This window comes from Schistocerca americana, chromosome 7, assembly GCF_021461395.2.
Source record: "Schistocerca americana isolate TAMUIC-IGC-003095 chromosome 7, iqSchAmer2.1, whole genome shotgun sequence".
NCBI lineage: Eukaryota > Metazoa > Arthropoda > Insecta > Orthoptera > Acrididae > Schistocerca > Schistocerca americana.
In genome coordinates, this window is record NC_060125.1 from 548309420 (window position 1) to 548334575 (window position 25156).

General features: G+C 41.3%; 1 protein-coding gene across 1 annotated transcript in view; it reads right to left on the reverse strand.

Moving 5' to 3' along the window:
• Positions 1 to 22091, reverse strand: part of LOC124622264 (odorant receptor 67c-like) — a 109903-nt gene extending 87812 nt beyond the window's left edge. Inside the window, exons 1-2 of the mRNA XM_047147926.1 lie at positions 21987 to 22091; positions 16523 to 16630 (exon numbers count right to left, since the gene is read on the reverse strand). Coding sequence (XP_047003882.1) covers positions 16523 to 16630; positions 21987 to 22085 — 207 coding nt within the window. The 5' untranslated portion in view covers positions 22086 to 22091. The remainder of the gene's footprint in view (positions 1 to 16522; positions 16631 to 21986) is intronic.
• Between the last annotated feature and the right edge of the window lie 3065 nt (positions 22092 to 25156).

Sequence of the window (25156 nt, forward strand, 5' to 3'; positions counted from 1 at the left end):
CATCAGCCTGTCTCTGAGGTGGGTGACAAATACTGGTGCACTAACATCGTCCAGCGAACTTGCATGTGGGTCCACAAACTCCCCGGGAAGCCATAGGACTTCTCCATATACCAGTTGTTGTGTCGAGACAAGACAGCCTAGACACAATGAGAGGAAGCCGAAAGGCATGCGCTTAAACTCACGCAGGCTGGCGTGAGGTCTGAAACAGGATACATAATGAATGCTATAAAGAAAAGTACGTAGCTTCTGGAATACTTAACTTTAATCCATAATTGTATAACATCGCTCTTGATGATACATGCTTCATATAATAAATATCAATTGAATACGGCGCCTTGCTAGGTCGTAGCAATTGACTTAGCTGAAGGCTATGCTAACTATCTTCTCGGCAAATGAGAGAGTCTTCGTCAGTGTAACATCGCTAGCAAAGTCGGCTGTACAACTGGGGCGAGTGCTAGTACGTCTCTCTAGACCTGCCGTGTGGTGGCGCTCCGTCTGCTATCACTGACAGTGGCGACACGCGGGTCCGGCGTATACTAATGGACCGCGGCCGATTTAAAAGGCTACCACCTAGCAAGTGTGGTGTCTGGCAGTGACACCACACCAGTTGTGCCTGTGAGGCTTCTAGATCCGGTTTATACATGTTATGTAGGCCAAGCAAAGCCAGTGGTGAGGCAGAGGTCCATTGTGGTTCATGGCACATTAAGTCCGCTTTAAGCAATCAGTGCCAGCATTCAATCATACCGTTACTAGCAGGATGGTAACTTGTTGTTGTGTGATGCAATGTGCTGCAAAATTTACTTAGTTGGGCAAATAGGTCAGATTCAAACTGCTGCCCTCTGTCTGTGGTTATAAGAAGTGGACAACCAAACTGGGCTATCCAGTGTGGCACTAATGCAGTGACTAGCATCTTGGTAGAAATGTTATCTACCGGAATGGCTTCTGGCCAGCATGTGAACTGGTCTATTACTGTGAGTAGATAATGTTGTCCTTCTGAAGGGGGCAGCAGACCTACAACATCAATATGAATATGAGCAAACCATGCTGTTGTGTCTGGAAATTTGCCCACTGGCACACAGACATGGCGAGAAATCTTGCTGTGATGGCACTGTACGCATGCACGATCCCATATGCGACACACTTTTTATATTCCAGGTCACACAAAATGGCTAGCTATTAGTCTAATTATTACCTTTACACTGAGAGATACAAATTATGTAGACTTTCGAAGGCCTGCTTGCATAGCACCATAGGAACAAACAGACAAGTTTTCCCTGTTGAAACAACACAATATAACTTTGCGTTTGTAGCTGGAATGTCGACTGGCTGAAGTTGAAGGCCAGACGTGGCATCTTGTAAACAATCTCGAAGTTACAGGTCAGACTCCTGTGCTTCGGCTAGCTGTGCGAAATCTAGTCTTCATGATACTGCTCACCCAGGATAGACAGTCAGCAATAACATTGTCAATTCCCGATATATGCCATACATCAGTAGTGAATTGTGCGATGAACTCCAGTTGATTATATTGTCTCGAAGAACATTTGTCCATATTTTGCTGAAAGGCACAGGTGAGGGGTTTATGGTCTGTAAAAAGGACAAAAACTCTAGCTTCCAATTGTGTACGGAAATATTTAATGGACTCATAAACCGCCAACAATTCACGGTTGTATGTGCTCCATTGTTGCTGCGCAGGAGATAGCTTTTGTGAAAAGAATGCGAGAGGCTGCCAGACTCCATGTACATACTGTTGCAAGACAGCACTGACTGCCATCTGGATAGTGTCTACTACCAGCACGAGAGGTGCTTCCAAAGCTGGATGTTGAATAAGGGCTGCATCTGCTATACTTTTCTTGGCCACTTTGAATGCATTTTTCATCGGCTCTGTCCACAATACTGGCATTTGGTGTTTAACCTTGGGACCGGCTAAAGCTGCAGTAAGAGCCTATTGGAGTTCTGCCGCATGAGGTAGGTGATGTTGGTAAAAATTAAGGACTCCCAAGAATCATCACAGTTCTTTAGTAGTTTCTGGCTATGGAATATTCAATATAGCCTCTACTTTCTCTGTTAGTGGCAGTGATCCCTTTGAAGAAATCTGGTGGCCTAAAAAGGTGCCTCTGTCTGGCGAAAAACACACTTTGAGGTGTTCAACACTACTCTGTATTCATCAAGGCGTTTAAATACCTCAAGCAGGTCCTGTTTGTGTCCTTCTGGGGTTGCTGAAAAGATAAGTGTATCATCAAAATATGCAAAACAATACTGCAAGCCTTGCAAAATGGAATCTATAAATCTTTGCCATGTCTGGGCAGCATTTCTCAATCCGAATGTCATAAACAGGCTTTCGAACAGACCAAACGGCCTTATAATGGCCATTTTCAGAATGTCTCTTTCGGCAACAGGAATCAGTGCATAAGCCTTTGTGCAATCTAATATGCTAAACATCTTTTTCCATTTAATGCGTAATTATAATTTTTCAAGAGAGGAACAGGGTACTGATCCGGTATTGTCCTAGCATTCAAGGCTCAGTAATCACCACAAGGATGCCATACACCGTTCTTTTTTGGCTCTAAATGGACGGGTGATGACCAAGGCCCACTAGATGGGCAGATGAGGGCTTCCTTCAACATTATATTAAATTCCTCCTTGGCAACAGCGAATCGGTCAGGAGGAAGACGCCTGGGTCTACACGAAATCGGAGGGCCTGCGGTAGTATTGATATAATGTACAGTGTTGTGACACCTTTTTTGGGGCCCGAGGAGGCCTTGTGATAGCCGGGAACAGCTCTAGAAGTATTGTATGCTCATTTCTCTCCAACTGGATCAGTTTGGCATTGTCTACTGCCAAGCTACATCAGAATCCATCGGCAGATAGTCCCATGACATTGTCTATTAGGGGGGTGTTGGCAATCTCTGGCAGCAGTCGATAATGCGGTAAGAAATCTGCTCCAATTATAGGCTCAGTTACATCTGCCACAGTGAAATTCCACTTCAAGGCACGATGTAATCCCAGGTCCAACTTGATGTGGTGCATTCCATATGTCGCGATGGTTGAATTATGAGCCGCGGAAAAGGCAAAATGAGCTGTAACTGGGTCCATGGCAAAATACTTAAGTCAGAACCCATATACACCAAAAACTTGCACCCTGTCTTGCGATCTGCTGTAAAGAGACACAAGGACGGCAACCAACAGTCTGGAGCAGTTACTTCTGCCTGCCACTTACAACTGAGAAAGGTACACGGCAAAGTACACTTGTGTGCCTGCTCTCCGAATTTCCTGTGGTACCAACACACATCTGCTCGGGTTGAATCTTCGGCCACAGCGAAGTTCGCTGAGGAACGACTTCTAGATCTTCTGCAGAATCATCCTCTAGCGTACCTGTCGGAGAGTATTTCACCCATCTGCTTACTCAGCACATCAATCTTGCTCACGAGACTGTTGTAATCCTCATGTGTTACCACCAAGTTGCTATTACATCCTGTCGTAATTTCAGGGCAGGAGGATGGTATGATGGTGTCTTGAATTCGATCCACCAGGTCCGCATTGGCATCTAGCAACGTCCGTTTGTGATGCTGTAATGGCCTTCACCTTTGCCAGCAGATCGCTGCTCCACAATGTGTGTAGTAATGTATTGGGCACTGTGCGCATGTCAACCTTTCTTCTTAAATGACGAAGGTATTGTGATGGTTTTCTGTCATCGACATCCTCTTGTGTGACTACCTGCCACACTCATTCTTCCTGCAAAGCCGACACTCTTCAAATTAATTCAGTCTTTAACTTCGCATATGATTCTGTATTTGGAGGTGAAGTTATAATATCTTGAAACTCAGCTGTGTAGCAAAGTCCAGCTGACTGACCACCAGTGCGAGCTTAGTGGAGTCAGTGGTCACTCCGGCGCAGAGGAAACTCACTTCTACCTGTGTAAACCATAACACTGGGTTGTGGGGCCAAAATGGCAGTAGCCACACAGCCAGTCTTGATATGGTTGACAGATCCATCCCCGTAGCAGTTTCCAATTCTTCATGTTCACTGCTAGCCATTTGTGCTGCTGGTTTATTCTCTCTCTAGCTGCAATCATATCGTGATCACGACTGTCACAAGCTGGGAGTGTTGTACTTGTGATCTTGCTATCGTGTTCTTGTTTGCAGTGAGAATAAGATACGCATGACGTATAATTCTGTCCAACACTTTATTTGAGCAAGAAGATGCTCACATAACAGCAGGAAAAACATTACAAAACATTTCCAGTGCCACAAATATTACCAGTTTTTTGGTAAATAATTGAGGAAGAAGTAACAGTAACAAGAATACTAAAACATCAAAGCAAATTGTTAAATTCATGGAGCCCAAAAATCAAAGCAAATTATTAAGTTGATGGAGCGCACACTGCAGCAAGGAGAAAGCATATCATAGCGTAGCTCCTGGCGGTCAGTGCACCAACTCTGTTGACATGCGCCGGCCGATCAGCTGATTAACTGACATCTGTTTCGGCAGACGCATGACGTCGCTACAAATCCAAATCTCTCATAGAGAGTACAAAATTTCCCAGTGGAGACCTGTGTACCCATTTTTGCAGTATTAATCCACAAGCACACACATCTATGTGCTGTTCACTACTAAATCTGCTTGTCTGAATGTTCTTGAACTTGTGTTCTGCCTTAATATATGTAACAACTCCTTTCCTTCCCATATTAGTTATACATGAGTAAGATGATATACTGTCTGGTTATGTGGTGCTCATTTAAGTGTAGGATGTCTATCTTTTCAGAGCTCTCTAAATTGTCTAAACAGACAAGAAGCTCTTTGTCTTATTACTCAGTCATCTAATATGCTGATGATATAGGCACTTTTCTGTGTATTCTTGAACATTAAGTGAGGCTCTTCTGTTAATTTAACTTCTTTTATAAGAGAGTGTCTGAATCCTGATTCTAATGTAATTAAGGTACCTCTCTGACACAAGTAACCATGGGGATCTGGCTTTGTGTGATGTGGCAGCCTTTAATACATCTTCTTCATGTGAGTTGCATACCGTGGGCCATCACAGCAGTGGGATTGGCTGCTGGGTGTAGTGGTGCGCCACAAAAGTCAGCATTTGTTTATGGTGGATGTTGTCAGTCAGGAGCATCTGACCCATCATTTGAATCAGTTATGTCTGTAATCTTTGGACCTGCGACACCACGTGCACACCTGTTACCACCCACAATGCCTCTTCTGTCCTACAGTCAGCCCATGGGATAGGGTGCCATGGCGATCACTCCCCTGACTCCTGATGTGGAGAATAAGGTCTTGAAGTCAGTTCCTTCCTTTCTCTGCTCACCCTAGTATGTATCCTCATACCCACTGATGCTGGCAAACCAGCCATTATGCCTCTGCAATTTTTCACCATTCCAGCAGAGTCTGCTGCGTTGGTGTTGCCTACTTCATTGATAGACCTGTTGCCATGGAATCTCGCTTCCTCTATAGTTTTGCAACAGAGGTTGTGGCAGGAACATGGCAATGTTTGGCTCTATATGGGCTTTTCAGAGGGAAGGGAATTAGTATCCCTGCAAGCGGATATTGAGGTGGACACAGATGAGCTGGTGTGGGTCTTGCTGCAGAGTAGTGTGGCAAGCTATTGCTGATGAAGTGCTTGGAGCATAGATGAGCATAACAGCTAATACAGGTGTTTACTTGCCAGCAGTGATAGTCCAGACGCATCAGTTCTTATGCTGACGTTGACCAACTCTGACCTGGCCTTCACACTGCACTGTGCTCTTGGTTCTGCATGCTAGATGTTCAGTCAGTTGCATTGGTTTTGAGCCTTTGGATTACAGCATGTTTATGGGCACCCTTCTTGAGGGTTACTATGTTTTTCATTGCTTTGATTATTATTAGTGATTATTATTATTTTGGTTCAATTTTAAATTTTATTGATGTTGTCAGTGCACTGTGACCAATGTACCTTAAAAATCTTTCATTGTGCTTTTTATTGTAATGGCTATTCTTAAAGTGATCAATATTGCTCTAGCGTAGCTCCTTCTCATATAACTGCTGGTGGACTAAATATTTTATAGATTTCTTTTTATTTGCATTAATTGTTCCATAGTGTTTAGAGGTACAAATTAGTAACAATGTGGGACTATGCTCTCTAAGCATGCTATATGAATTCTTGAGTGACATTACAGGAATTAAGTCATGAACCACAGACCTTGCCGTTGGTGGGGAGGCTTGCGTGCCTCAGTGATACAGATAGGCGTACTGTAGGTGCAACCACAACGGAGTGGTATCTGTTGAGAGGTCAGACAAACGTATGTTTCCTGAAGAGGGGCAGCAGCCTATTCAGTAGTTGCAGGGGAAAAGTCTGGATGTTTGACTAATCTGGCCTTGTAACACTAACCAAAACGGCCTTGCTGTACTGATACTGTGAACGGCTGAAAGCAAGGGGAAACTACAGCCGTAATTTTTCCCGAGGGCATGCAGCTTTACTGTATGGATAAATGTTGATGGCGTTCTCTTGGATAAAATATTTCGGAGGTAAAATAGTCCCCCATTAGGATCTCCGCGCGGGGACTATTCAGGAGGACGACGTTATCAGGAGAAAGAAAACTGGCATTCTACGGATCGGAGCGTGGAATGTCAGATCCCTTAATCAGGCAGGAAGATTAGAAAATTTAAAAAGGGAAATGGATAGGTTAAAGTTAGATACAGTGGGAATTAGCGAAATTCGGTGGCAGGAGGAACAAGACTTTTGGTCAGGTGAATACAGGGTTATAAATACAAAATCAAATAGGGGTAATGCAGGAGTAGGTTTAATAATGAATAAAAAAGTAGGAGTTCGGGTAAGCTACTACAAACAACATAATGAACGCATTATTGTGGCCAAGATAGACACGAAGCCCACGCCCATGACAGTAGTACAAGTCTATATGCCAACTAGCTCTGCAGATGATGAAGAAACTGAAGAAATGTATGATGAGATAAAATAAATTATTCAGATAGCGAAAGGAGACGAAAATTTAATAGTCATGGGTGACTGGAATTCGATAGTAGGAAAAGGAAGAGAAGGAAACGTAGTAGGTGAATATGGATTGGGAGGAAGAAATGAAAGAGGAAGCTGCCTGGTAGAATTTTGCACAGAGCACAACTTAATCATAGCTAACACTTGGTTCAAGAATCATAAAAGGAGGTTGTATATGTGGAAGATGCCTGGAGATACTGACAGGTTTCAGATAGATTATTTTAGGAACCAGGTTTTAAATTGTAAGACATTTCCAGGAGCATATGTGGACTCTGACCACAATCTATTGGTTATGAGCTGTAGATTAAAACTGAAGAAACTGCAAAAAGGTGGGAATTTAAGGGGATGGGACCTGGATAAAATGACTAAACCAGAGGTTGTACAGAGTTTTTAGGAAGAGCATAAGGGAACAATTGACAAGAATGGGGGAAAGAAATACAGTAGAAGAAGAATGGGTAGCTTTGAGGGATGAAGTAGTGAAGGTAACAGAGGGTCAAGTAGGTAAAAAGACGAGGGCTAATAGAAATCCTTGGGTGACAGAAGAAATACTGAATTTAATTAATGAAAGGAGAAAATATAAAAACGCAGTAAATGAAGCAGGCAAAACGAATACAAACGTCTCAAAAATGAGATCGACAGGAAGTGCAAAATGGCTAAGCAGGGATGGCTAGAGGACAAATGAAAGGATGTAGAGGCTTATCTCACTAGGGGTAAGATAGATACTGCCTACAGGAAAATTAAAGAGACCTTTGAAGAAAAGAGAACCACTTGTATGAATATCAAGAGTTCAGATGGAAACCCAGTTCTAAGCAAAGAAGGGAAAGTAGAAAGGTGGAAGGAGTATATAGAGGGACTATATAAGGGTGATGTACTTGAGGGCAATGTTATAGAAAGGGAAGAGGATGTAGATGAAGATGAAATGGGAGATACGATACTGGGTGAAGAATTTGACAGAGCACTGAAAGACCTGAGTCGAAACAAGACCCCAGGAGTAGACAACAATCCATTAGAACTACTGACAGCCTTAGGAGAGCCAGTCCTGACAAAACTCTACCATCTGGTGAGAAATGTATGAGACAGGCGAAATACCCTCAGACTTCAAGAAGAATATAATAATTCCAATCCCAAAGAAAGGAGGCATGACAGATGAGAAAATTACCGAACTATCAGTTTAATAAGTCATGGCTGCAAAATACTAATGCGAATTCTGTACAGACGAATGGAAAAACTGGTAGAAGCTGACCTCGGGGATGATCAGTTTGGATTCCGTAGAAATATGGGAACAAGTGAGGCAATACTGACCCTACGACTTATCTTAGAAGCTAGATTAAGAAAAGGAAAACCTATATTTCTAGCATTTGTAGACTTGGAGAAAGCTTTTGACAATGTTGACTGGAATACTCTCTTTCAAATTCTGAAGGTGGCAGGGGTAAACTACAGGGAGCAAAAGGCTATCTACAATCTGTACAGAAACCAGATGGCAGTTATAAGAGTCGAGGGACATGAAAGGGAAGCAGTGGTTGGGAAGGGAGTGAGACAGGGTTGTAGCCTCTCCCTGATGTTATTCAATCTGTATATTGAGCAATCAGTAAAGGAAACAAAAGAAAAATTTGGAGTAGGTATTAAAATCCATGGAGAAGATATAAAAACTTTAAGGTGCACCGATGACATTGTAATTCTGTCAGAGACAGCAAAGGACTTGGAAGAGCAGTTGAACGGAATGGACAGTGTGTTGAAAGGAGGATATAAGATGAACAACAACAAAAGCAAAATGAGGATAATGGAATGTAGTCAAATTAAGTCAGGTGATGCTGAGGGAATTAGATTAGGAAATGAGACACTTAAAGTAGTAAAGGAGTTTTGCTACTTGGGGAGCAAAATAACTGATGATGGTCGAAGTAGAAAGGATATAAAAAGTAGACTGGCAATGGCAAGGAAAGCGTTTCTGAAGAAGAGAAATTTGTTAACATCGAGTATAGATTTAAGTGTCAGGAAGTCGTTTCTGAAAGTATTTGTATGGAGTGTAGCCATGTATGGAAGTGAAACATAGATGATAAATAGTTTGGACAAGAAGAAAATAGAAGCTTTCAAAATGTGGTGCTACAGAAGAATGCTGAAGATTAGATGGGTAGATCACATAACAAATGAGGAGGTATTGAATGGAATTGGGGAGAAGAGGAGTTTGTGGCATAACTTGACAAGAAGAAGGGATCGGTTGGTAGGACATGTTCTGAGGCATCAAGGTATCACCAATTTAGTATCGGAGGGCAGAGTGGAGGGTAAAAATCGTAGAGGGAGACCAAGAGGTGAATACACTAAACAGATTCAGAAGGATGTAGGCTGCAGTACGTATTGGGAGATGAAGAAGCTTGCACAGGATAGAGTAGCATGGAGAGCTGCATCAAACCAGTCTCAGGACTGAAGACCACAACAACAACAACAACAACAGTTTGGTTTGATCCTGCTGGTTAGTTTGTGATGAATTCATGTGCAAATGAGGTATTCTGTAATTAGTGCTTCACTGGTACATGAGAGAAACTACTTTCACAGCAGCAGATGTTAGTTTATGGTTTCTTAACCTGTTGGTGGTGGTCACATTAATTAAAATTGTGACCATCTGATGGCATGAGCAGTCAACTCACTCACATTATGGGTACATGGCCACTCCCACTGCCATTTAAGCTTTGAGTTGTGCATGGTACAGGTCAGATGGGTGCATATGGTGCATTGCTGAGTTACACACTTTACTCAGAGGTTTACATTGTGTTTTCATACATGCCTGCAGGTGCACAATCTATGTAACACCCTTTTTTTTAAGTTTCACTTTTGAAAGACCACCTATCTACCTTCATGCAGATCCAGGTGTGGTGTGCCATTAAGCCCCGACCACTACAAGTTTTGTAGTGAGGATTTTGGATGTTAGGCTGTTAATACTTTAGATTTGATTCCATTTAATGGTGGTTTCTCTTTTTTAATTGGGGACCTTTGTCCTTTTATGTAGGTTCTCCTCTGCGAGAGGCTTTCTGGCAGAGGATATTCTGTTTCATGCCATTTACTAGGGGTGCACTATTTTAACATACTTTAACCGGTTTTAATCTCGGTTATGCATCCTTTATGGACTCACATTTTAATTTTTGTACAGGTTTTTTTTTCTAAGAATTTCTGTTGGTTCTCTTTAGCTTTTCTTACATCAGCATTGTGGATAAGTACTATTATTGATTTATAATTTTTCAGAAGCACCTGAAGATGGGACACAAGTCCTGAAATGGGTTGTGCTTTCCAAAATAAATATTTTTTACAACAGTAGGGGATTTTATCATTGATTATAAAACTGATTTCAGAGTCTGTGGAGATTAACATTGACTTTCTCACTAAAAGTAGGAACAGGGAGGCCCTTATCAACATTGCAATAACATACAGCGTAAAATTGAGTATTTTGGTGTCTGATTAACAGTCATTTCTAAAAAGCATTAGGTCAGTGGAGCATGTGCTGATATGGAACATCCTGGCAAATTAAAACTGTGTGCCAGACCAAGGCTAGAACTAGGGACCTTTGCCTTTTACAGGCATGTGCTTTACTGACTGAACTACCCAAGCATGAGTCATAAACCCATCCTCAGCTTTACTTCCACCAGTACCTTGTCACAGGTCCTGAATTCTAGGCGGGCGCTGATAACCTCGCTGTTGTGCGCCCTAAAACACTAATCATCATCATCATCATCATCTGAATTCTAGTCTTGGTCCGGTACACAGTTTTAATCTGCCACTCCACACAGAGTGAATATTTAATTCGGAAACATCCCCCAGGCTGTGGTTAAGCCATTCCTTTCTTCTGGGAGTGCTAGTTGTGCAAGTTTCACAGGAGAGGTTCTGTGATTTTTGGAAGGTGGGAGACAAGATACTGGCAGAAGTAAAGCAATGAGGATGAGTCATGAGTTGTGCTTGGGTAACTCAGTTGGTAGAGCACATGCCCAAGAAAGGCAATGGTCCCAAGTCCAAGTTTCATACGGACACACAGTTTTAATCTGCCAGGAAGTTTCAGCATCAGATCAGTCCTTAATCAAGAAAAACTTATAATACATCACTAAAGGTTTTCAATACATTTTAGTGATGATCTAGCTGAAATACTATGAATAAAAAAATAGTATTGTGATTGACATTTCTTTAAGAACCAATAGCTGATTTGTAGTCAACATAATATACATAATGTAGTCAAGATAGTACCCATAAATGTTAAAATCTGTCATAGTGTGAAAAATTTGGAAACTAAAGAATTTTGTGTAGACCAACATATACTAAATAATGATACTTTTATAATTTTAGCCATGTATAGGTCCCCACTGGGAAATTTTCAGCTATTTTTGAAAAACTTGTATTATTATTTGTGGGGATTTCAATGTAGATTTTCTGAAAGAGTCAGATAGAAGGCTTGTCCTTGAAGTACGACTTGGTTCTTTCAATTTAATGTCAGTTATTGGGTACAGGAAAGCACCACAGTGATATATAATGTTTTTACTGACCAAGATAAATTTAATCAAATAAAAACTTTTCGTGTTAAGAATGGTCTGTCAGATCATGATGCACAGCTAGTTACAGTATATGATAAAGCTCCATACAGTAATGCAAAACAGTCATCTGAAATAGTGCATTCAATTAATGACTTAACAACTGAAAATTTTAGGGAAGCTTGCAACAGTTAGACTGGGATGAGTTGTGAGGGAACCTGATGCTAATTTAAAATTGAACATATTTCATGATACCTTTGTGAATATACAGGGTGTACATAAAGTCCGGAAACATTTTCAATTATTTATTGCACAAGACCCAAACATTGTATAGATATGATACATATGTCATTTTGAAGAGAAACTCTGAAAGTTTTTTTCATGTTTGCTGCCACAGTGTAGCTTGGTAATGTGCCGATAGTCAGCGCTAGTTGCCATCATGGCGAGTGAGCTTTTTGTGTGTTGGAGTTCGACAAAAATAAGTGTGCTACAGCTGTTCAACGGATGTTTAGAACCAAGTACGGTAAGAAGCCACCAACAAGGAAGGCTGTTTACCACTGCCACAACAAATTCGTTACGATGGGTTGCTTGTGCCCGGCAAAGAGGAGCGGATGTCCCAGTGTGAGTGAAGTGAATGTGGAGCGCATACGAGAGACATTCATAAGGAGTCCAAAGAAATCAGTGTGTCATGCATCCTGTGAACTTAAAATGGCTCCAATGACAGTGTGGAAAGTCCTGGACAGAAGCTGTCAATGAAACCATTCAAATTGGAGCTAGTGCAGAAGTTCAGTGATGACAAAGACAAGCATTTTGAGTTTTGTTCACAGCTGCAACAGTTGAATGAGGATGGGGATGGCATTTTTGATCTCTTAATTTTTAGCAACGAAGCCACTTTTCACACTAATGAGAAAGTGAATCTGGGGTACAAAGCATCCACACGAATGCACTGGATTTGAGCATGATTCCCCAAAGGTAAATGTTTTTTGTGCCTTGTCACGTCAAAAACTTTACAGGCCATTCTTCTTTGCCGAGAACACTGTCACTGGATATTCCTACTTGGACATATTGCAGTAATGGCTTATGCCTCAAATGCAGTTGGACTCTCCGTTCATCTTTCAGCAGGATGGGGCTCCACCCATTTTCATCCTTGCACTGCAAGGGAGAAAGGGACATAACTTTACTGTAGTGGCTTTATTTCTGTAATTTGACTTTAGATTTTCTGTCAGTACAACTCGAACAGCACTCTAGTTGAATGCTGCGAGAAGGAAATATTGCAAGCCATCCATATGTAGCAAAATATGTTCTCAGCATTTTCAGGAGAAGGACAGGGACAGAACATCAGTTTCTTCATTCTGTATTTGGAACGTGCTGGATTATGCACTTTTTTATTACAGTTCAACAGAGTGAACAGTAGACCTGGCAGTATAGGCATCTACCGTCACCATTTGACTCAGTGAAGTTCTGTCTGTTGTTCCCTCGCAGTGAGAGCACAGTAAGTAATTGTGGAAAATGTCTTCATGGACAAGTGCCATAGCAAAGCTCCTCATGTGTCACACAAAGAGTAAAATTTGTTAATGTCTCAGATACTTTTTGTTTGAGGCATTATGCGGTCGATGTGCACGTAAAATGATCTTACTCAGAGATCACTAAAAATTGCCATTGTACAAAATTGTTAAGGTTTTCGTGACCACTTGTTGACAAACTGCCTATTGGCTTCTGCCTTGGGTTCTTCGGCCGACGTTCATCTAATGATTTTTGCTGACGTTTTGCCAGCATGAGTGGCTGGCATTGTCAAAGCTTTGCCCTCCATAGGCGGTGGTGAACTGGAGCCGAGTTCGCGGCTGCAGACTATATGTACCTGGCAAGCCAACATCTGAAGGCGTCTCCACGGTCATTTCCAGTGCGGTTCTCCTCTTGCTACCTGTGACGGTCATTCGCTGCAGTATAGGAAGCCAGGACCCGTTTACCTCAAGGCTTTCCTCTTTATTGTTGAAGCTGTTTGTGTGTTTTTGTATTTCCACAGATTCTCTGAACAACCACATGTGATAATGCTGCTCTACAACCAGAACTTTCGTGTCAGCAAATTTTATTATGTGGTCGGTCTCACTCGGTGTGTGCTCTGCCACCGCCAATTTCTCCACTTGCCCCAACCTGCAATGTCGCTTATGTTCTTTAATCCTGGTGTTGATTGATCATCCAGTCATTCTGACATAGACTTTTCCGCATGTGCATGATATACTGTATATCCCTCACATTGCAAGTGGGTCCCTTTTCTCCTTTGCCAGTCTAAGACACTCATTGATCTTCCTTGTCGGTTTGAAAATCGTCTTTATGCCATGTTTGCACAATATATGGCCCATTCTGTCTGTCACTCTGGGAATGTATGGCAGAAAGGCCATACTCGACATTTCTTTTTCTGATTCCTTACTTTACCAAGTTGTTGGCTCTGTTACACTTCTAATATAATTTGTGGAGTACCCATTGCTCCTCAGAACACTTTCCAGATGTTGCATTTCGTGTCTGAGGTGCTGCGGCTCACATATTTGTCCTGCTTGTGTTACAAGCGTATTAATGATACCTGTTTTCTGGCTCGGGTGGTGGTTTGATAGTTTGTGCAGGTATCGGTCCATGTGTGTTGGTTTTCAATACATACTGTGTCCCATGTTTTCGCCATCCCTTGTGACCAGCATGTCTAGAAGTGGCAGTTTTTTGTCCTTTTCTACTTCCATGGTAAATTTTACGTTGGCATGGAGGCTGTTCAAGTGTCTTAGGAAGTTACTGAGCTGTTCTTCATCATGGCTCCACACAACAAAAGTATCATCAACATATCTGTACCACACCTTATCTTTGTAAGTCACCAAGTCCAGTGTCTGTGCTTCAAATTGTTCCATGAAGAAGTAGGCCACCACTGCCTCCTTTTTGGCACAAAAAACATTTAACTTTGGGGAATCATGCTCAAATTCAGTGCATTCGTGTGGATGATTTGTACCCCAGATCTGACAGTTATGCCCGTTCACTTTCTCATTAGTGTGAAAAGTGGCTCCTTTTCGAAGAACAGGCACTTCCTCTTTGGTCAATTGTCATTCAGTGGGGTTGACCACTGTGTGTGACATGTCGGGAATCGCCTTGTTGGCCTGATTCCGGCATCTTTCAAACTTTTTCTTCTGTTGCTCAGTGCAGCACTCAAGTACGTTCTGCATACTTCTGTGAGTGATGCTGTCGATGCCGTCCCAGTTGTCTTGATGCATTCTGCTACTTAGTTGATAGAAAATGTCCAGAAGTTCCTGATCAGTTCTTGCCAAGTCTCTCTGTGTTGTATGAATTTGCTCACGAAGGAAAACTCATTCCATTCTGTCATAGATACGATGTGCTTGGGCAGTGGTGAATAGGCACTTACATTTCAAGAACTTCAGTGTAGTACCTTCATCTCAGCACTATGACAGAAAGGCGAGAGAGGACATCAATTGCGCTTTCTTCTTCCATTGTTGGTCAAGGTGTGGTACAGATATGTCAATGATACTTTCATTGTGTGGAGCCATGGTGAAGAACAGCTCGGTGACTTCCTAAGACACTTGAACAGCCTCCATGCCAACATAAAATTTACCATGGAAGTAGAAAAGGACAAAAAACTGTCATTTCTAGATGTGCAGGTCACAAGGGATGGCCAAAACCTGAGACACAGCATGTGTCAAAAACTGACACACACAGACCGATACCTGCACAAACTATCAAACCACCACCCGAGCCAGAAAAGAGGCATGATTAGTACGCTTGTAACGTGAGCAGGACGAATATGTGAGCTGCAGCGCCTCAGACATGAAATGGAAAGTGTTCTGAGGAGCAATGGGTACTCCGCAAATTTTATTAGAAGTGTAACAGAGCCAAACACTCGCCGAAGTAAGCAATCAGAAAAGGAAATGGTCGGGTCTGGCCTGTCTGCCATACAATCCCAGAGTGATGGACAGAATCGGCTGTGTATTGTGCAAACATGATGTAAAGACGATTTTCAAACCGACAAGGAAGATCAAAGAGTGTCTTAGAGGCAAAGGAAAAAACGGACCCACTTACAATGTCGGGAATATACCAATACCATGCACATGGGGAAAAGTTTATGTCGGAATGATTGGACGATCCTTCAACACCAGGATCAAAGAACATAAGCGACATTGCAGGTTGGGGTAAGTGGAGAAATCAGCCGTGACAGAGCATACACTAAGTTAGACCAACCACGTAATAAAATTCGCCGACACGGAAGTTCTGAATGTAGAGAAGCACTATCACACGCACTTGTTCAGAGAAGCTGTAGAAATACAAAAACACATGAACAGCATCAACGAGAAAGTGGAAAGCCTTAAGGTAAACGGATCCTGGCTTCCCATACTGCAATGAACAACTGTTGCAGGTAGCAAGAGGAGAACCACAATGAAAATGACCGCGGAGAAGCTCTCAGACGTTGGTGCGCCAGGTATGTATAGTCTGCGGCTGCGAACTTGGCTCCAGTTCACCACCGGCAATGGAGGGTGAAGCTTTGACAATGCCAGCCACTCGTGCTGGCGAAACATCGGTAAAATCATTAGATCAACATTGGCTGAAGAACCCGAAACAGAAGCCAACAGGCAGTTTGTCAATTGCCATTATTCTTTTTTCCTGAAGAGCTTGTTACTTATAAATTACATGACAGGGCACCAGTTAATTTTTATGATTGTGGCTGTTGCTATTCATCTGAAAAACACGCTGCTATATTATAAAATGCCTTATCAGTAACATTCACTTGGTGCAGCTAAAGTCTCAAATTCTTTTGTTCTACTGTTGACCTTATCTCGGAAATCTCAACACAACTATAAGATTCACTGAAGACAACATGTGATGTTTTTGGCAGTGTGTATTCATCATAGAGAGCAGTTGGTACTTGATGTTTCATATATTTGTCATAAATCAGGTATATGTTGAGTACCAAGAAATCATTTTCAGTCTGACAATGCCTATGCAAAATTAGCAATTGTTACAGAGATAGGTCACTATTTACCTGATCAACTAATTTATCTCCACAGTCACACAGCAGAAACATCTGCAGTATAGAAACCAGTAGATATTCTGCAAGATTCACCACTTTTGCTGGAGAAGTTGGAGTCCCCTGAAATATTGTGCATGTTACAAAGCCTTGAAATCTAAAATATACATTATTGTCAGTACTTAATTGATAACTGTTTTCCATAAACAAAGTGTAACTTTTCCATGATAATGATGAGCTAACAGTTTGAAAAATATGTACATTCTGAAACATCACGCAGAGTAAGTACAGGAATGCATTCTAACATCAACAAATGTAAATTTACTAATATGCTCCAGTTAATTAGCATTGTGGAGTTTTATGACTTGAGAAGAAATTGTTGCATGAACATACACTCCTGGAAATGGAAAAAAGAACACATTGACACCGGTGTGTCAGACCCACCATACTTGCTCCGGACACTGCGAGAGGGCTGTACAAGCAATGATCACACGCACGGCACAGCGGACACACCAGGAACCGCGGTGTTGGCTGTCGAATGGCGCTAGCTGCGCAGCATTTGTGCACCGCCGCCGTCAGTGTCAGCCAGTTTGCCGTGGCATACGGAGCTCCATCGCAGTCTTTAACACTGGTAGCATGCCGCGACAGCGTGGACGTGAACCGTATGTGCAGTTGACGGACTTTGAGCGAGGGCGTATAGTGGGCATGCAGGAGGCCGGGTGGACGTACCGCCGAATTGCTCAACACGTGGGGCGTGAGGTCTCCACAGTACATCGATGTTGTCGCCAGTGGCCGGCGGAAGGTGCACGTGCCCGTCGACCTGGGACCGGACCGCAGCGACGCACGGATGCACGCCAAGACCGTAGGATCCTACGCAGTGCCGTAGGGGACCGCACTGCCACTTCCCAGCAAATTAGGGACACTGTTGCTCCTGGGGTATCGGCGAGGACCATTCGCAACCGTCTCCATGAAGCTGGGCTACGGTCCCGCACACCGTTAGGCCGTCTTCCGCTCACGCCCCAACATCGTGCAGCCCGCCTCCAGTGGGGTCGCGACAGACGTGAATGGAGGGACGAATGGAGATGTGTCGTCTTCAGCGATGAGAGTCGCTTCTGCCTTGGTGCCAATGATGGTCGTATGCGTGTTTGGCGCCGTGCAGGTGAGCATACGACCGAGGCACACAGGGCCAACACCCGGCATCACGGTGTGGGGAGCGATCTCCTACACTGGCCGTACACCACTGGTGATCGTCGAGGGGACACTGAATAGTGCACGGTACATCCAAACCGTCATCGAACCCATCGTTCTAGCATTCCTAGACCGGCAAGGGAACTTGCTGTTCCAACAGGACAATGCACGTCCGCATGTATCCCGTGCCACCCAACGTGCTCTAGAAGGTGTAAGTCAACTACCCTGGCCAGCAAGATCTCCGGATCTGTCCCCCATTGAGCATGTTTGGGACTGGATGAAGCGTCGTCTCACGCGGTCTGCACGTCCAGCACGAACGCTGGTCCAACTGAGGCGCCAGGTGGAAATGGCATGGCAAGCCGTTCCACATCTCTACGATCGTCTCCATGGGAGAATAGCAGCCTGCATTGCTGCGAAAGGTGGATATACACTGTACTAATGCCGACATTGTGCATGCTCTGTTGCCTGTGTCTATGTGCCTGTGGTTCTGTCAGTGTGATCATGTGATGTATCTGACCCCAGGAATGTGTCAATAAAGTTTCCCCTTCCTGGGACAATGAATTCACGGTGTTCTTATTTCAATTTCCAGGAGTGTAATAAACTTAATTTTTTTAAAAAAAGAGTGTGGTTATAAAATTGATCACACTATGTCCAACTGAGTAATTTATTCTGTCACCATAGAGATATTGAATATTTTAAATGAAGCAAGATATGAAGAACATCACACACACACACACACACACACACACACACACACACACAGTGATTCATAGAGTATATGGTAGTGGGGTCAAACTATAACTACTTTTGTCTAAGAACCTAAAATATAGGATAAAACTTTCTGACTAGGTATGGAAGTCAAGATAACAGCCACTAGTATTAATTTGTTTATGAATTTTTGCAAGTTCTGATTGTATTAATTAATCTCATACTTCTTCAGTACGACCCAGATATTTGTGAATTAGTGCTACCAAACAAAATTGTAGCAATATCCAGTTGAGTCTGAATTAAGTATATACCTGGTACAAAAAATTGGTACTTATTTCTTAATTGAGATAAAAATATACATTTTGTTTAACATAAAGAGCTGTGTCTGACTGGACAATTAGGAAGTCAAAACAGGAGCAGCATTGCCATACATAAATTCTGGAGAAACAGTGCATCAGACTATGAAACAGAAGAATTACATAGACTGAGCTGTGAGCAAAAATGGCAGCAAGTTTGGATTTATTGCTGGTATGCTGAGGAATTGTAGTTTGTGTGTGAAAGAGATTGTTTGCAAAACACTTGAATGTTGCTCAAAGCATTTGGTTTCCTTGTAGATAAGACAAGCAGAGGACATGCAGAGGACATCAAGAAAGGCAATGTGCATAGTCAGGGGTCCGGTTTAAGCAACCAGAGGGGCTCAAGTTTATGGAACTGTTGCCTTCATTTTGTTAACTTAATAAATTTTTAACTAAACATCTAAATGAAACAGTTTCGTCATAAATATTAACTTTAAATCCAAATGTAAAAACTTGTTCCATTCTCAACATATGTAATGCCAAACTGGTAAGTAAGAAGTGCAATGAGCAACTTAGGCACTCTGCTAAAGAGTGCAAGCTTGAACTACAATTCAAACTCATTCCCATTAAACCTGAGGAGAATGGAGAGCCAAGAGACTGGATGATCCATTTTACATGAGGAGTCTAGTTTAAGACACTTTCCTCTAGGTTTTCTGTTTGTTTGTTGTAGTGAGTTTGTACAGTAGCATTAGCTTGTCTTTTATTCTTTTGTTTTGAACTGTTGTAACAAAAGTCCAGATAAATTCCAAGCAGTTAATAGAAGTACAGTCACTTCCCCGAATGGACCATCTTTTAGGCATCCCTGGTACAAGTTCATCTGACAGAAAACCAACTGACTAGGCAGAATCTTTTGAAAGTAAACTGTTTAGGGCTGTAAAACATCAAAATCCAAAAAATTATCTTTTTCAATGGCAAAAATTGTTCTCTAGACAATGAGTCATTATCAGTCATAGAAAGGACTTGTATTACAATACTCCTACAACAAGTTTTACTGTGCTATAAAATCCCAAGCTTTTCATAGAGTCTTCAAAAAATTGTTCCTGACATCTGCAACAGAATTCATGAAAAAATCAAAATAAGTATTTTAGGTGCTCTCATGGTCTCTGTAACTTGTGGTATATGGAGCTATTTGCATAAAAATGTCTGGCTCCTGAGTTTTACAATTCACTGGTTGTTTTCTGAAGCATTTTATAGGTTCTGACAGCAGAAGAATCATAGCAAGTTAGCTTAATACTCTTGCAGATCATTTATATATAGACGAAAGCAAAATACATTGACACATTCATGCCAGTGGCACTAACATGGCGAAAGGTGTTTGAGTGGCTAAGTATGATTCTGCTAAATATTTCATCCATTTGATTAAGAGAATTGCAATTGAGCCATTGAACATCCAGCCTGAAGAAGCGGGAATGACCAATAGTTGTCTGGTGACCACGGCTGACTAGGGATATTTCTAATTGGCTGTGCTCTTGATGTACTATAATCATTTGAGCTTAACTCAAGAAAACCTCATGGTGATTCAAAAGGAGCTAAATTTACCAGAGCATCAGTTTGTGCAAGATATCAGCATCAGATGACAAATTTTGGAATTGCGGGAATGAGGTGGCAACTGAAATTAATTATAGACAGTGTGATGGTCAGGGAAAAAACATGACTGCAAGCAAAATTGACCTTTATACAAGGACTGTTCAAATCAACTGCAGTATCTGGCTGTCCGAAATGTGACATAGTACTTGAACTTGATAAAGTTTGCCAGAATTTATCTTTCAGCACCCTGCAGCGGTGTATGTAGTGACAAACTTTTCTCTGAAGCTGGCTTAATTTACAAAGACAAGCAAAATCACTTATTACCTGTTAATGCAAAGAAATTTGTGTTCATTTACCATAATTTGCCTCTTGTTCAGTACGAGATAGGCCAGATATTGAATAGTTTCTGCACGTCCATTTCATTTCTAATTTTAAGTTATAGTGCATTGGTTTAGGCTATAACTCTCTTGTTTAGCACACTCTTTCAGGACTTATTGTTGCAGCTACTCACTCACAACGTGAAGAGTAAATGTAAATAGTAATCTGCTCTAGCATTTCAAGCTAATGAACACTGGTTTAAAGTAACGTGTATGGACAATCACTATTTAAGATAAAACTCTACAGCCCTATAATAGGCAAAATTTCAGGTAGCAGGTGAACAATGCTGACAGAATTTCAGACGTATATCATGGTGGTGTGTGATTGTCTCCTCAGGCAAAAAGTGAGCCAAATTTGACCATGTATTTTCACACTATGCAGAAAGCATCACGAAATGTGTTACGGTGTTAGAAACAAAGTTCATAGGATAATGGTGTTAGGAATGTTCAAAAATCTGAATAATTTAACAATGAAATGTAAGCAGATAAAAAACTGTTAATTACTGGATGGGAGTAAACACACACACAAATAAGATGAGAGAAACGCTTTTTCTCAGAATTGGCTGTTCCTTTCATCAAAGAAGAAGAAAAAAAATAGGAAAAGGTTACAGAGGACACTAGTAGTAAGTATTGCGCAGGAGAACTGCCCAGGTATCGAAGTTACTGAAGGCAGAGGAGCAGCTGCCAGTGTCAGAGCAAGAATTCAAAAAGTCAATGGGGCATCCATTATGGAGGACAAAGAGATTTCCATAACAAATAAACTATGAATGTTTAGAACAAATATGAAAGCAGTGCTGCTATATGGACGTGAACCTTGGAAGGTTATCTCTACAATCACCAAGAGTGTGCAAGTCTTCCTCAATATATGTCTTTGGTAAATTCTTAAAATATTTTGGTCAAATGTGATATCCAGAGATGAGCTCTATGCTGGAACACACAATGTAAAAGGAAATGAGGAAGACCAAGGACATCATGGACGAGCACACTGGAAGAACAAGTGAAGAAAGAGAGGAAACCGTTTGCAGAGTTGAATGTGTTGATGGAGCTTCGTCAAAGCACTATGTTCTGCATAAGAGCAACAGAAAATATGTAAGTAACACAGGTGAAAATTAAAATTAAAATTAAATAAAAGTTTTATAGATGGCAGAAATAATCTGAAGGAGGTACAATATGAGGCTGGGGGGAAGGGGGAGAGAGAGAGAGAGAGAGAGAGGAATGGGCAGGAGGACAGAAGACCTTGAGTATTAGTGTAGCTAGAAGCTAGTTAATATAGTACTCATTTCTTATAGTGAATTTATATCACATTTTTATCTTTGTACTTACAGATGTTACTTCAAATGCAGCAAAGCTGAATATGATGAGTAAGACACAGAAATTGATCATGAATGCAGACCAGTGCATAAATTCAATTTCAGAAATCATCCTGCAATAGCAAATATATGTTTGTCATATACAAAATTGAACTTGAACAGATAAATAGTTATGTTTTAGAATGACTTAATGCCCCACAGCTCTCCATAAATTTACATTGATTCATTTATACACTCATTGAGGATTTTTTTTACAGAACATCATACAAAAATTATTTTTGTTCAGATATTAACTATGTAAGGAAAAGATAGATTGCTACTTACCATAAACATGACACATTAAGTTGCAGATAGGCACAATTAAAAGACACATGTTAGCTTTCAGCTACATCCCTCATCAGACAAAGAAAGAGAAACACACACACACTTTAATTCACACAAGCGAGCACACCTCATGCACACATGACTGCCACATCTGGCAGCTCAGACCAAAATGCAACTGTCACGTGGATGGAATCAGCAATCTGGAGGGGGTGGGGAAAGAGAAGGGATAGCAGTCCATAGGTGGAGGGAGAGAGGAGTGCTGTCTGGTGCAATGTGCATAGACTAGATTGCCAACAGGCACAGTGTTGGGAGGCTATGTGGCAGGGAGGTGGGGAGAGTGGAGAAAGGTGGTGGCAGGGAGGGAGGGGGGGACGGGGGGAGAGTGGAGAGAGGTGGGTGAGTGTGTAGGCAGAGGGCAGCACACAAAAAGGGTGGGAGGCAGGAATACTGAGAAAGTGATAGGTCAGAGGGGGTAGAAACTGTTGGCTGGAGGGTGTGGGGTCAGTATTTTACCAAAGATTGAGACTAGGATAATTTTAGGAGTGGAGAATGTGTTGTAAGGATAACTGTCAGCTGCGCAGTTCACAAATTCTGGTGGTGGAGGGGAGGATCCAAATGGCTTGGATAGTGAAGCAGCCATTGAAATCAAGCATGTTATGTTCAGCTGCATCTTGTGCATAATGGAGAACATAATGGATGGAATGTTTAAATGTTTAGAAATAGATCCTATCCTGTTCTAAAACAAAACAAATGACCTTCTAATGCTTGTAAGGGACTGTTTAAAAATGGCAATCTTCATTTATGACATAAGCATACTATTTGAGGACCCAAAGTCAATGATACTGTGCACAGCACAATTTATGCTTGAAAAATGTTATGACTAGTTTGTAGTGACATGATGTTTAATATTAACGCTGGTATCTTCACTCATTATTTCAGCCTATGGTTATTTCTGTGATCTCTAACAATTAATGTCTCCATTTTATAAGAAGGGTTGAAAGTTCTTTTGCTATGTTCAGATTGAAATTATGAAATAGATTAGCAATGGAGTGTTGTAATCTGTTTCATTTTGATGACTCTGGAACATGTACTGGTAATAATATGATGTGAGATACATAAGTTTTCACAACATATACATTGTGTACACCTACTTGTAGTAACAGTGCCATATAAAATCCATCCTTGCCACTCACTACCCACATACTCCAAAATTAGGAAGCTCTACTGACCCAGCAACAAATGCCATAATTAATCCAGTCGTTACAAATTCACTGCTAATCTGACAGAAGAATCTATAAGTGTGGTTCACACAACTGGAGAGCCAATGAGTCCAGACCCACTGGACAAGATCAGGTAAAACTATGTGGTTTCTGCCTTCAATGAACAAATGGTCACAGTAATAAAGGCCATCGTAGATTCCCCACCCACTGTGGACAAATACAGTACTATCAAACATGCACTGGTCAGTCATCTGACATGGACAAGTGCTAAACGCCTTGAAAACTCCCTATGAACTAAATAATTCAATGATTTTATGTCACATCAACTACGTCATTGTTATTAAATGCTAGCAGGTAACAAAGTGACTGTAGATATATTATGAAATATTTGGCAGTCATTATTTCACTGTGTCACTTCTTGTTTGAGAGATACTCAGTACAAAGCACAAAAACCATATGTGCAATTCCAGAGAGAGACGGGCAACTTACTTCTTTCACTTCCTGCAACTCTTTCTATTTGCTGTCAAAGAACAGTAGGAACTGTTTTAGGACCAAAAACATGGTCCACTCAGGCAATAATCTTAGCTAATTCTGACCATCAGTCATTTTCGGGGACATATCACAAGCCTCAAGCTTCATATCATATTTGGCTAAATAGCCACGCATGTAACGGCACTCATCGTTTTTATTTTATTTTTTGTGTAGCACAAATATGATCCAATACTACACTAGGTTACATCTATTAGTAATACACATGCAGAAAGCTGTGCTGCAACAAATGTACTGGCTATTTGCTCAAATATGATATGTGTTTTCATTCTTAAAAACAATTTTGATATGTGAACTTTATTAGTGAAGTGAAAGCATTAGGGGCTGAAGCATGTAGACAGTGTTCGTATTCACATGGTGTACTGCAAAGAACACACAAAGGGAAGAAAGTGAAATATTGCACAACTGGATTGAGTTTGTACTCAAAACAGGTGAGCATTGTCCTTTAGACAGCAGGAAATGTATTTTACTGGCACTGGCTTTAGATGGAATTATGTTGCAGCATGAAATAAAATATGCAGTGTTAGTCACATACATATAGCCAGATAACTACCCAGTACTAAACACTTTACGAAATTCATCTGTCTCCTGTCCAAATTCATAGAGAGATATGGTTGATAATTCATTAACTCTTTCAGAGAGTTGGTCTGTTTTGGCTACATTTTGATGTAGTAGAGAGTAGAAACAACTTGCCAGCAGTATAAATCACACCATACCATTTTGCTTGATTGATGGTGCAGAAACATTGTACTAGACCAAAAAGAATCTACGGAATTTGTGATAGAGAAGTAATCTCTTGGGGGTAGGGAAAATGTTTTTCCTGAACAACAACTGAATATCTGCCACTGCTGAAAGAAAATTTGAGATATTTTTAACAGCCTGTTCTTTTTAAATTTTATACAAATGAAAGAACCAAAAGCTTCCAGAATTTTAAAAGTTTGTGTTACTCAAACATACAAAGAAATAATTTAGCATTGTGAAGTTACGTAGTAGTATAGCTCTCATTGTGAACATTCTCTCATTTTCAGTAAAAATAATAGCATTTTATTGAAGAACATTGTACACACACATTGTGGAAATTACTGTATCC